The sequence below is a fragment of the Myxocyprinus asiaticus genome, chromosome 27, assembly GCF_019703515.2.
Source record: "Myxocyprinus asiaticus isolate MX2 ecotype Aquarium Trade chromosome 27, UBuf_Myxa_2, whole genome shotgun sequence".
Taxonomy (NCBI): Eukaryota; Metazoa; Chordata; class Actinopteri; order Cypriniformes; family Catostomidae; genus Myxocyprinus; species Myxocyprinus asiaticus.
The window spans coordinates 10,070,254-10,085,000 of NC_059370.1; the positions used below are offsets into that span (position 1 = coordinate 10,070,254).

The 14,747-nt window shown below is 39.0% G+C and overlaps 1 protein-coding gene across 1 annotated transcript; it reads right to left on the bottom strand.

Annotated features, from left to right (window-relative positions):
* Window positions 1-7: 7 nt before the first annotated feature.
* Window positions 8-12,678, bottom strand: LOC127417615 (insulin-like growth factor-binding protein 7). Its single transcript, XM_051657661.1, has 5 exons — window positions 12,202-12,678; window positions 6,977-7,086; window positions 4,707-4,814; window positions 4,012-4,138; window positions 8-507 (listed from the first exon to the last, which is right to left on the bottom strand). Exons 1-5 carry the CDS (start codon window positions 12,614-12,616, stop codon window positions 485-487), a joined length of 783 nt encoding a protein of 260 aa, XP_051513621.1. The 5' UTR covers window positions 12,617-12,678; the 3' UTR covers window positions 8-484.
* Between the last annotated feature and the right edge of the window lie 2,069 nt (window positions 12,679-14,747).

The following is a 14,747-nucleotide window of genomic DNA, read 5'->3' on the forward strand; positions in this document are numbered from 1 at the left end:
CACTGCATGCCATGCAAAGTGCATGTTTATTCAGTAGAGAAATACAAATGTCAAAACATAAAAACAAATGCATTAGATGCTTAGACTTTTAGAAGGACAACATTTAATTTAATTGTAAGAACCAATGGGAAGGAAGTCTATAGATATTTCTACAGCAATTAAATCACTTTAAATTCTTTCTTTATAATGGAATGACATTGGCTTAAAATGTGGGGCTTTACAATATCTATAGAGTGAGGTAACATTATGAATGAAGGAATGGAAATGTTGGGGTCTGTTTGTTATGGGTGTGCCTGAGCAACTTCTATAGAATAAAGTGCCCGTGTGTGAATTACTTTGTATGGTTTAGGCTTTGTGTGTGTGTGTAAGGAGTGATAACACAAAATGCTAAGTGCTTTTCCCCATGGCCAATGTGCAGTCAGCAATGAGGATTCAGTATTTTTCCTCAATATCTGATACAGCAGGACTCTTCACCAGAAACCTCTTACAGCTCGTCATCTTTTGCCACTGCATACAAACAGACAAAGAGGAAACAATGGCAATTATTGGACCGTTTTCCCATCACATCTATGGTTCGCTGTACAATGTGGAGGAGTTTTGTGTCACAGCCAATCAGAGATAACAATCTTAAACATGTTGTGGCACTAAGAGGCCTCTACATGACCCGTGTTGGGGCATCAAGGCACTGCGGTGAACGTATGTTGCAAGCCCTTTTTACATTTAATCACATGCAGGATATGACATAGTTAACTACAATTAAATTTTCAGTAGTTAAAATGCTAATTCTTAAAATCCGCAATGGAATTACTACTAGTGAAAATGCTAATTCTTGATAATTACATTTGCACTCGTAAAAATGCTTGTTCTTCACACAATGAAAAACACATTCCTGATATCAAAAATATGAACATAATTTTTTTTATTTTTTATTTTTTTTTATTTCAATTATCTGTCATTTACTCCTGTTCCAAACACATTTACAGATACCTTTTATAAATGTCTTAGGCTACTAAACTGAAATTCCAATTTCACATATCAGCAATGCATTTCTTACTAGTAAAAACAATAATTCTTGATATCAGTAATTACATACTTATTAGTGCAAATGTCCATTCTTGATATCAATTATTGAATTGCTAGTAAAAAAATAAAAAAAAATAGTAAAAAAATAAACTTTTGATATTTGAAATTTGGTTTTCATTAGTGGCAATGATATTTCGGATATCTGGAAATGGATTTCCGATATCATTAAAGAAATCATAAAAGGCTGTAACATAGATACACTGATAGTTAAAAGTTTGGAATAATGTACAGATATTGCATTTATGGAAAGAAATTGGTACTTTTATTCAACAAAGTGGCATTTAACTGATCGCAATGTATAGTCAGGACATTAATACCGTGAAAAATTACTATTACAATTTGAAACAAATGTTCAGAACTTCTTAAACTACTTCAAAGAGTTCTCATCAAAAATCCTCCATGTGCAGCAATGACAGCTTTGCAGATCCTTGGCATTCTAGCTGTCAGTTTGTCCAGATGCTCAGGTGACATTTCACCTCACGCTGCCTGTAGCACTTGTCATAGATGTGACTGTCTTGTCACTTCTCACACACCTTACAGTCTAGCTGATCCCACAAAAGCTCAATGGGGTTAAGATCCATAACACTCTTTTCCAATTATCTGTTGTCCAATGACTGTGTTTCTTTGCCCACTCTAACCTTTTCTTTTTGTTTTTCTGTTTCAAAAGTGGCTTTTTCTTTGCAATTCTTCCCATAAGGCCTGCACCCCTGAGTCTTCTCTTTACTGTTGTACATGAAACTGGTGTTGAGTGGGTAGAATTCAATGAAGCTGTCAGCTGAGGACATGTGAGGTGTCTATTTCTCAAACTAGAGACTCTGATGTCTTATCTTGTTTAGTTGTACATCTGGCCTTCAACTCTCTTTCTGTCATTGTTAGAGCCAGTTGTCCTTTGTCTTTGAAGACTGTAGTGTACACCTTTGTATGAAATTTCAAGCATTGTGTAGCCTTCATTCCTCAAAAGAGTTTCTAGAGAAAGCTGTTTCTTTTTTGACATGTTTGTCCTACTATTGACCTTAAGACATGTCAGTCTATTGCATACAGTGGCAACTCAAAAACAAACACAAAGACAATGTTAAGCTTCATTTAATGAACCAAATAGCTTTCAACTGTGTTTGATATAATGGCAAGTGATTTTCTAATACCAAATAAGCAATTTAACATGATTACTCAAGGATAAGGTGTTGGAGTGATGGCTGCTGGAAATGCGACCTGTCTAGATTTGATCAAAAATGTCTTTGTCAAATAGTAATGGTGCTGTTTTTTTTACATCAGTAATGTCCTGACTATACTTTGTGATCAGTTGAATGCCACTTTGGTGAATTAAAGTACAAATTTCCTTCCGAAACAGCAAAATTTATACATTATTCCAATGTACTTTTGGTCACCAGTGTACCTGAAATATACATTGCCACTAGTGAAAACCAAACTACAAATATCAATTTATTAGCATTTTTAGTTGTAATTCAATTGTTGATATCAGGAGTGGACATTTGCACTAGTAACTATGTAATTATTGATTTCGAAAATGATAATTTTTACTGTAAGAAGTACATAGCTGGTATGTGTGTTTTGAATATTAACTAGTACTGAAATTGCACTTTAAACAGGAGTGCATGAAAAATCATTAAGAAATTCAGTTGCAATTTATTTTACAGTTCGTGTACTTTCAGTATACTTACAGTGTACTTAACCAAGAAAGTACTGAGTAATATTAGGTAACTACACGTATTTAATATGGGTTAAGATTAGGGTTAGGTTTAGGGTTAGTACCTGGTAATTACTATAGTTACTGTAATTAAACAGTAAGTAAATGTAGAACAGTACTGTAAAATAAAGTGCTACCAGAAATTCTACTAGTGAAAATGCTGTTACAGATTTTACTAGTTGAAATTCCATTTTTGATAACAAGAATAGATATTTCTGTGAGTAATGAGGTTATTTGTTTTATCAAGAATTTACGTTTTTTTCTAGCACAAACCTATTTAATGGAAATTAGCATTTTCACTAGCAGTAATTCCACCATATCAAGAATTAGCGTTTTAACTAGTGAAAATTGTAGTCATCTATAATTCATATTCTGCACATGATTAAAAGTCAGTTGTGTTCACCATAGAACCCCTGTTTTTTTTTTTTTGCTTTTTTATTGCTGGCACTGCTCAAGTAATGATACATAATCTGAATTGTCTAGAAATCATTGGCTGATGCTTTGAAAAGTCAGCGGCAATGGGGTCAAATTTGAACTTGTTTTAACTTTGAGCGGCACGTTACAATGCTTGACGGAAGTGCAATGTGGCACCTGGGACAATGCTGATCAGCAATGCTTCATACAACTCAATGCTTATGGCAAAGCTGAGGCGATTCAAGTGGAAGTCCCTTTAAGGTGATAAACTGATAATCTAAACAGTTATAAACATCATATGAAACTTTCTCTGGAAACTTGGACAAGTTGAAGATACACAGTGGGTTTTGTTTCTTGTTGAATATGTTTTAATCGGAAACACATCACATTATGGAAGTACAATGGGTTGCGAACGCCATTACATGTTGACTTTTACTCTAGCAACATTTTGCTTGGTGCTATGACACCAAGATTGAGAACTGGGACATGTCCCATGCTAAGTTGTTTTATGGACTGTGCACGTGTGAACACTTGCAGTACTGTAGGTAACAGTAGAAACATTTGTCACAGCATAGATCTTGCTGACAGCGAACTGGCAGCTGATATGGACCAAGCAAACACTTCTCAACATGCTTGGACACGGTCTATACGGCCATATGCTGCACACCAGAATCCCATTCAAATCACAAACATTCTCAGCAAAAGCAAGTCTCCTCTACACTGTATATCCTGCAGCAAAACGGAGGTGCAACTGGACTGATTTATTATACTGTAATTTAGTCAATGATGGTTCAACTGCACACACTCACCCTTCTTTGGAGGAATGTCATTAATGGAGTCCACCACGTGGATGGTGCCTACAGCCGATGCTTCGCCCTTAATGTTGCTGGCGTGGCATTCGTAGGAACCGGCCTCGTCCTTGGTAAGAGGAGATATCTGCAACAGATGGCCATAGTTTTCACCCAATCTGTTCTGAATGCAGAGAACTCTAAACGAATGTAACCTGAGATGCGGTGATAAACCTAGTCTTTTTCCTGAGCAGCACTGGCTACGTAACAATAAATCCTGATTTTCATTTAGATTTGCACTGAAACAATAAATAACATGCATACGTATAGAGCTTAGGTATTTGATGTAGTGTTTCGGTAGCGTCCTGTGGTGTGACATGCTATACTTCATCAGAATCTTTTTTAAACAATGTTTGCAATTATTTTAATAGGTATTATATGTGCAAGCTTTAATTAGCTCATATTAATGGAGAGACAACATGGAAAATTTTTACTTTTTTAAATTCTTCTGTCACACCGCAGGAGGACCATTTAAAATGAACTAGTGAATGCAAAAAAAAAAAAAAAAAAAAAAGGAATAGCTGATTAAAAATTGTGAAAAACTTAGGTAGACCTAAGATATACTTTTTCTCTTATACATATACACTATGTAAATAAAAAAGATTCATGCATGTTATATGTCAACTACCCATGTATATTTAGCTGAACACACTTACTAGCACCCAGCCAGTAACCTCATGCTTTTCGGGGCCCCCACGGGTCTGGACAGCCAGGTTGTCTTTGTCCCCAGGGAGTGGCACAGTTTTTCCCTTGCCATCGGATACCTATCAGAATCAATATAGCCAAACCACAAAGATATATTTTTTTTTCCACTTTCAGATTTAACTCAATGACGTACAGCTGTTTGCTTGTTAGTGAACTTTAGTGGTGACTTTGGCTATGCATGAAGTTTCAACAGACTCTGCAGGAAGAGTCTTGTGTTTTCATTAACACAGATAAGTGACCAAGTTCAGGCATGAAACTCTGAATGGCGCAAGCTGATAGGTTCTTTTAATTTGTTATTTGTTAGCCAATAGCTCACTCATATGTGATATGTCAAGCCAATTGGCTCACATGGTGTAAACTGATAGGTCCTTTGATGTGCAGCCGGGTAGCCAATCAACTTGCGCTTAAATGTCTAAGCCTAACATTTAAATTTGTTCAGTTTGCTAGTAAGTGCTGCGAGAGTATTCTCTGAAAAGGCTATTTGCTCAGATGGTTGCTGAGGCTTTTTCCTTCAATCAGTTTGCACGGTAAAGTCTGCTTTGGCCATGACACATAGAAATATGTCTTTAATAATGTAAGCTGTAGCCAAATCAGGCATTGGCACACATTGCTATCTTAGGTCATTATATTAAATAAATCCACACATAGCTTGTCTATGTCACTAGTTAAATAGGCTGTGGGCTTTCCTGGTCCAGTTACACATTATGAGTCAGGTCACTAGCCGTTTAAGTCATTCAGCCAGGCAGTCCCAGGCACACATAGAGATTTAGTTGATTAGCATTATGCCATTTGGCCAAGCGGGCTCAGGCACACTTAGCTAGCATACTGTACACTGGGTGCACATGGCTCTTTGGAGCAGCAGCAGTACATAAGTCTTAGTGGAAGATCAGCTTGGTTGGGGGTTGTGTTTTTTTTATGTGTTTGTGCAGCTTCACTGCTTTGTTGGGGGATTGTATTTATGTCTAACTGTGCAGCAGCATGTCATACTATGCAGTAGCATAACAGATCTAGTCTGCCAAGACTAAATCCTATCAATAAGTCATACCTACATTAGCATGCTAAATCTTTCCAAGAGTTGTCATGGTTGAACTAAAGATTTTTGGGTTTTTCTAAACTATACTGTAAGCAGCCTGTCTCTAGGGATGTTAAAGTAGTTTTTGAGTGAGGTTAGATCCGCATTGCTTAATTGCTGTCATATCACAGGAACCCTAAATCTGAGGCAAATTCTGAATCCAAGACATAATGTAATTTCCACCATATCTAAAGCATGACTGATCAGATTATAGTTAATCCCTTAAGAAAATACTGCACACATTACCTCATGTTTATTTAACTATAACAAATTTAATAAAAAAATATTTCCTAATTTACTTGGAAACTATTAGAAAAACAAGTCTTTTAAATGTTAAAATTTCCCAGGGCTTCAGATTTCCTGTATTTGAGAGACAACTAGTGAGGGGTTCATTTTTTTCTTGGGAAATGACCATCATTCAGTTGTACATCTGGCTCTCATCTCTACGCATTACTCTTTAAATCAGTGACTTACTCTAAATAATGACCAGAATCAGTGCTGAACACTTTGATTCTTTCTTTAAGGAAAGAGTTTGTCTCTTACAATGGAAAAATGTGATAGCTGATGACATGTTTGATAAAGTGCTTCCTGCTCTGATCCCTCCCTTGTTTCAAGTGCTATTGTTTCTAGTGCTAGTGTTTTTCATAGAGCTGGACATCCTTTGACATAGCTGGAGCCGTACAGTATGCACAAAGTAACACACCCTTGGAAATGTATTTCACTCCTTCCTCCTTCCCATTTGGGATTTGGGACTGTGCTGTAGGATCTGATGATAATTAATTGAAAATAGCTTGTAATGTATGTTGTTACATGTAAACCTAACAGCACAGAATAACTAAAAATCATTATTTCAAAGTGAAGTGTGTCATTTCTGTGCCCCTTGTAGCACCAAACAGAAAAACAATAACATTTCTTCAAACGTGTTTCTCGATCACTCCCTCCATCTTCCATTGGTCAGAAAACAGATATTCTCGCCCCAGTTCAGCACCACAGAGAAGAGCCACCGTGATTTCATTTTTTGGGGAAGTCAAATGGCTTACTTAGTTGTCTATACACAATAAGCTGGGATAAAAATTATATTAACAGAAAAGAAATGACACAATTCACCTTTAAAAATACTAGATAAAATTCCTTTTATCTATTCTATACCATCCTCCAGGTGAGCACAGGTGTTGGTATCCCGGTGGCTTCACAGCTTAGGAAGACCTGTGAACCAGTCACATTCCAGATCTCTCCAGGAGCAGTCACAATAACAGGTGCTGTGGGGGGGGGGGGGGACACAAATGATTTAGAGGTTATTTTCTATCTATGATCATACTATGCAAAAGTTATCAGTATGAGGGCTTCATGCATGAAAGACTGAGAGAATATGATCACTAAAATGTCTGACTGATTGTAATATATGACAACATAGGGGATGGTGTGATATGTTGTTCAAAGAGTCACTTTGTGTACATTATCCTATAATTTATCAGTGTACATTATTCTAAAGAAAATAAACCCAGCCTGGTCACGTTACTAAAGCTACATTTTTGCTAAATGATTTTATGCATTTCTGGGGAAATGAACACTAGAGCTGCTACGACAATAATGACTTTTATTCCATTTCACACAAATCATGAGTAAAATGGCAGATTATCAGTTCATAAACCAATACTTTTTGCCCCGTTCCTTACATATTGCTGATCTCCTGGTATGTGTGATCATGCATGACTCACAGGGCAATAGATTTAAACATTGGCATTACATAACCAACTACATTTGCAAGCTTGTTCACACACAATCAAATTGCGCAGTATTTGAACTGACAGAGGCGATGCAAAGGCCCGGGGTACGTGTCCTGAAGAGGACGAGTTGACACGTGAGCAAAAAGTGTCATAGAAGTACCAAAAATTAACATGGTTGTTTCCGCAATTGCATTTTTCATCTCACATTTGCTTTTTATGACACACTAGGTTTAGGTTTAAGGTTTAGGGTAAGGAGGTACAGTAGGTTTTGTTGATTTAAAACTCGATAGAGCATTAACCTTAAAACCTTCCTCTGTTTAGGAGAAAATTTAACTCGCTTTTGGAACCACACAGTGGACATTTCACCTCACAACTGCAGCGACAGGAATAATGAGCAACAAAAATGCTTTCAAGGATTCTAAAACACAACACATGAGCTGAGATTCCTTGTAAGACAATTTGTCTTTACAACTTTGAAATTGACACCTTATCATTGAGAAGGATTTCAGCTCCGAAAAACAAATGGCTGTGCACTGGTTGTGTTCTCTTTACCCTTTCTTCGCTTCTGCTGAGTCTGGTCACATTGTTAGACGTGGACTGCTGTTTGAGTTAATTAGCAGAAGCCAGAGCTTCTCAGAGACAACTCTGCCAGAGAAGCTTTTCCATGTACAGAATCCACTGGCTCTTTTACTCCAAAGCCAGAATGCTGTTATAATGAATTATATGCAGGTTCGCTGATTCAAACAATCGGACTTTGCTTTAAACCAACAGTCTGCCTCTTTGTTTGGCTTAACGAGACGCTGCTATTTGATCAGAGCTGATCTCCCTTTTCAGAATTGAAAATCTACCCGAGAAGCTGGAATTTCAGACATGTTTGTTCAGGGACAGCAGAACGCTACCACCCTGTATAACAACAATGGTCTCCAGCCCTGTTCTGCTGTTGAATCAACATATAGTGTCAATGTATCTGTTTGTGTAATGAATTTGTCCCAAGTGCAATTTACAGTACAGATATACAGTTGAAGTCTGAAGTTTACATACACCTTAGCCAAATACATTTAAACTCAGTTTTTTACAATTCCTGACATTTAATCATAGAAAATATTCTCTGTCTTAGGTCAGTTAGGATCACTACTTTATTTTAAGAATATAAAACGTCAGAATAATAGTAGAGAGAATGATTTATTTATCTTTCATCACATTCCCAGTGGGTCAGAAGTTTACATACACTTTGTTAGTATTTTGTAGCATTGCCTTTAAATTGTTTAACTTGGGTCAAACAATTTGGGTAGCCTTCCACAAGCTTCTCACAATAAGTTGCTGGAATTTTGGTAAATTCCTCCAGACAGAACTGGAGTAACTGAGTCAGGTTTGTAGGCCTCCTTGCTCGCACACTCTTTTTCAGTTCTGCCCACAAATTTGCTATCGGATTGAGGTCAGGGCTTTGTTATAGCCACTCCAATACCTTGACTTTGTTGTCCTTAAGCCATTTTTGCCAAAATTTTGAAGGTATGCTTTGCCCATTTGGAAGACCCATTTGCGACCGAACTTTTAACTTCCTGGCTGATGTCTTGAGATGTTGCTTCAATATATCCACATAAATTTCCTTCCACATGATGCCATCTATTTTGTGAAGTGCACCAGTCCCTCCTGCAGCAAAGCACCCCCACAACATGATGTTGCCACCCCCATGCTTCACAGCTTGGTTGGTGTTCTTCAGCTTGCAAGCCTCACCCTTTTTCCTCCAGACATAATGATGGTCATTATGGCCAAACAGTTCAATTTTTGTTTCATCAGACCTAGAATTTGCTGACATGTACTCTTGACATTTTCTTAACCAACTTCTTGAGGTATCACCCTGGGATGCTTTTTAAACAGTATTGAAGGAGTTCCCATCTATGTTGGGCACTTATTGGCTGCTTTTCTTTATTATTTGTTCCAAGTCATCAATTACAAAAACTTTTTTTTTTTTAATAAAATTTTGTATTTATAATGAAATAAATTAATGTGTTGACACAATTATATTTTTGTCTACAAAACTAATTTCAAACATTTAAGCATACGCCTTCAGATCAAAAGATTTTTAAGATCATGAGAAACATTTCAGTCAAGTGTTTCAAAACTTTTGACTGGTAGTGTACTTGTCTACCCGTTTCCTCCAGCATCTTCACAAGGTCCTTTGCTGTTGTTCTGGGATTGATTTGCACTTTTCGCACCAAACTACGTTCTTCTCTAGGAGACTGAATGTGTCTCCTTCCTGAGTTGTATGATGGCTGCGTGGTCCCATGGTGTTTATACTTGTGTACTATTGTTTGAACAAATGAACATGGTACATTCAGGCGTTTGGAAATTGCTCCCAAGGATGAACCAGACTTGTGGAGGTCCACAGTTGTTTTTCTGAGGTCTTTGCTGATTTCTTTTGATTTTCCCATGATGTCAAGCAAAGAGGCACTGAGTTTGAAGGTAGGCCTTAAAATACATCCACAGGTACACCTCCAATTGACTCCAATTAGCCAATTAGCCTATCAGAAGCTAATTGGCTAATTCCCTAAAGGCTTGACATAATTTTCTGGAATTTTCCAAGCTGCTTAAAGGTACAGTTATCTTAGTGAATGTAAACTTCTGACCCACTGGAATTGTGATAGTCATTTAAAAGTGAAACAATCTGTCTGTTAACAATTACTGGAAAAATTACTCATGTCATGCACAAAGTAGATGTCCTGGACGACTTGCCAAAACTATAGTTTGCTAATATTAAATCTGTGGAGTGGTTAAAAAATGAGTTTTAATGACTTCAACCTAAGTGTATGTAAATTTCTGACTTCAATTGTAGTTACAACACGCCTCTTACAGGAACAGTTCACCCAAAAATGAAAAACTCAAAAACGAAAGGAGATGTTAGACAGGATGACAGCCTCAGTCACCAGTACGATGATGCAAAGAAAGTAAATGGTGACTGAGGCTGTCATTCTGCCTAACATCTCTTAGTAACAATTGTGAGGCTTTTCTGAATCGATGGTGCTTTGCCGGCTGCAGGTCAGTGTATGGGTGCTCCAGAGGGAAAAGAAACCCTTACGCAAAGCACATGACAGCTGAATCAAATGAGGGATCACTGGTTGATGTAGAGCATAAACCAGACTAAAACTCTAGACAAAAATTTATCTCAAGTAGAAAAGTGGTTGTTGACGCAGCTGTGCATAAAGGTCAACACTTCTCTGCGCTCTGATCCATGTCTGAAATTAAATAGTAACTTTAGTGGGAGCCAGCATAACCTCTAAAATGAAAGTAAGGTTTCCTAAGACCCATTATGCACAACAATAATTTCTTTACCTTACAAAAAAGTATGGTGGAGATACCATGGTACAGAGATGGTATCAGATGGTAATACCATGGTATTTTGATGTAGGCTTATTCTATGTATAGGATTACCATATTCATATACCAAAGTATTTCCATGATACTCCAAAGTACATGGCATACCATAGAATTACAATGTAATTACTCTTCTAGTTTGTAGTATTAAACATAGTAGTACATTTTTGTTAATATATAGTGTTTGTAGTGTATAGATATGTATATATGTAGTCTATTTCATGTTAAATAAGTTATTACAAAACATATAGGCCTTGTAACAACAGTAACTTTACTGATAACTTTTTTAATTTTCCTTGAAGTCATTAACACATATTTTATGAAGCTTGACCAATATCAGTATGTAGGCTACCTTCAAATATGAACATGTGAAAATATATTAATCAAAGTGTATTGGAATGTACAAGAATTAATGAGCTTTTAAAGGAATATTATGGGCTGAATACAAGTTATCGATAGCATAATGTTAATTACCCCATAAATAATAATAATAATAATAATAACTTCAACCTGTCCCTTCTTTTTCTTTAGGAAAAATAGAAAGCAAAAATCGAGGTTACAGTGAAGCACTTATAATGGAAGTGAATGGGGCCAATTTTTAGAGGGTTTAAAGGCAGCAATGTGAAGTTTATAATTCTATAAAAAGCACTTACATCAATTCTTCAGTTAAAATGTGTGTATTATTTAAGCTGTAAAGTTTTTTAAATAATTGTTTTTTCGGCCACTATACGGTTTTTGAGTTTACAGCATTATGTTGTCATGGTGATGTTGTAAAACTGTATATAACTGTACAGAAAAGGTTAGTAGTGCGATTATATAACACTAAAATCATGTTATGATAATCAACTATATACTCATATAGTTTATGTCTTGTGGCTATACTTTTGAAACAGTGAGTATTTTAACATTTACGGATTGTCCCTATTCACTTCCATTGTGAGTGGCTCACTGTAACCCAGATTTGTGCTTTTTTTTAAGAAAAGAAAGAACGAGTCGAAATTATTTTTGTTGTAATCAGCATTATGCCACAAATGCTGTCATTTGAGCCTGACTTGTATTAAACCCAGAATATTACTTTAAGCCATATAGGTTTATAAATCAGTGACTATAATGCAAAATGTCTATGAATTATTAATGAAATTGATAGTTATTCTAAAGTTATTCCAAAACTCAATATAAAAATTAACAGAGCAATATGCCTATATAATAATAATAATAATAATAGTAAAAAATATATATTATGAAATACATATTTTATATAAAATATCAAGTCACCTTGAGCGCATTTGCCCTTATTCAGAATCTTAATCTCGGGTTTTTTGTCACTCACGGCTTTCACACTTGCTGCTTTCAAATCACAGCCGGTTTTATAGTTGACACCGTCGGAACCGCACACTGGGTAGTTGTTCTTGCACACACAGACCCCGTGTTTACTCTTCTTGTCTTTGTCGCTCTTGACGCACTCGAATCCGGATGCGCAGCGCTTGGCTGTAGCTCCGCGTCCCCCGCACGGCTCACCAGCTCCAGACGCGCAGACAGTGCAGCAGCCGCACGCGTCCAGCAGCAGCCCGGATGAGCAGCCCTCGGAAGGCAGCGGCTCACACTGACTCGGGTCGCAGGTGCCGCAGCTGCGGAGCGCGCGGTCCGCCGTCGCCACGATGGACAGTGTTAATAGAAGAAAGCAGAGCATGGTGAGGTGTGAGGGGTCTCACGTTGTTTCAGAGTTTGCTGCTTCTCTCTGGCTTGGAGTAGAGTTATTAAACCCCGCCCAACTGGAAAACAAACTGGACTTACACCGATCAGCCACAACATTAAAACCACCTGCCTGAAATTGTGTATGTCCCCCTCATGCCGCCAAAACAGCGCCAACCCACATCTCAGAATAGCATTCAGAGATTATATTCTTCTCACCACAATTGTACAGAGTGGTTATCTGAGTTACCATAGACTTTCTCAGTTTGAATCAGTCTGGCCACAATAATCTGGACTACATCCGACTCCAGCAGACTACGCGGCGTGAGTTTAGACTGCTGTGTCTTTGTTTTCACGGAGACGTGGCTCAGAGACAGAGTTCCCGCCATTCAGCTAGATGGGCCGCCTCGATTCGTCCTGACTGAAATGCATTTCTATGCGGTAAGACTCGCGGTGGTGGCTTGTGTGTTTACATCAACACGGAATGGTGCAAGAACTCTATGCTAGTCTCTAGCTACTGCTCATCGCTGGTGGAGTTTGTGACTGTTAGATGTAGACCTTTTTATTTACCACGGGAATTCACCACTGTCATTATAACCGGAGTTTACATTCCCCTCATTGCTAATGCTAAAGAAGCGCTCTGTGAACTGTATGGGGCTATTAGCGAACTGCAAAATGCTCACCCTGACGGACTGTTTATTGTCGCTGGAGATTTCAACCATGCAAATCTCAAGACAGTGCTCCCTAAATTCCATCAGTATGTGGACTTTGCAACGAGAGGGGCGAGACACGCTGGATCTTGTTTACACAAATATCCCAGGTGCGTACCGAGCGGAGCCCCGCCCCCACCTCAGCTATTCAGACCACATCTCTGTTACGCTAATCCCAGCATACAGACCACTCGTCAGGCGCACAAAACCGCTTCTGAAGCAGGTGAAAACCTGGCTAGCAGGAGCCATCTCTGCTCTTCAGGACTGTTTTGAGTATACTGACTGGCACATGTTCAGGGAGGCTACAACATATGGCGACTCTACCAACTTGGAGGAATACACAGCATCAGTGAACAGCTACATCAGCAAGTGATTTGATAATGTCACTTTCTCCAAGACCATCACCACACGCTCCAACCAGAAGCTGTGGATGTCTGCGGAGGTGGATGTGCTGCTGAGGACCCAGGACTCCGCCTTCAGAGCAGGCAACAAGGCAGCCCTAAGAACAGCGAGGGCCAAACTGTCCCAGGCCATCAGAGGCAAAGCGCGCACACGCCCAGAGAATCCACAGTCACTTTCAGGACAGCGGCGACATGCGGCACCTGTGGCAGGGCATGCAGGCCATCACCAACTACAGGACAACATCAGTTGCCTGTGACAATGATGCCTCCCTTCCAGATGCGCTGAATGACTTCTACGCTCGGTTTGAGGTGCAGAACGACGTGGCGGCGAGGAAGACCATTCCTTCTCCCAACGACCAGGTGCTATGTCTTACCACGGCTGATGTGAGGAAAACTCTATGTAGAGTCAACCCACGGTCTGTTGGACCAGACAACATTCCTGGCAGAGTGCTCAGAGGATGTGCAGACCAGCTGGCGGATGTTCTTACCAACATCTTCAACATCTCTCTGAGCAGCGCTGTCGTTCCAATGTGCTTCAAGGCCACCACCATTGTCCCCGTGCCAAAGAAGTCTTCAGTGTCCTGCCTCAACAACTACCGTCCCGTCACACTCACACCCATCATCATGAAGTGCTTCGAGAGGCTCGTCATGAGGCACATCAAGACCCAGCTGCCCCACTCACTAGACCCACTGCAGTTCGCGTATCGTCCCAACCGTTCAACAGACGACACCATTGCCACCACCCTCCATCTGGCCCTCACCCACCTGGATAAAAAGGACTCATACGTTCGAATGCTGTTCATAGACTTCAGCTCAGCATTCAACACAACCATTCCTCAGCATCTGATTGGAAAGCTGAACCTGCTGAGCCTGGACACCTCCCTCTGCAACTGGATCCTGGACTTCCTGACTGGGAGACCTCAGTCAGTCCGGATCGGGAACAGCATCTCCACCGCCACCACACTGAGCACTGGGGCCCCCCAGGACTGTGTGCTCAGTCCACTGCTGTTCACTTTGC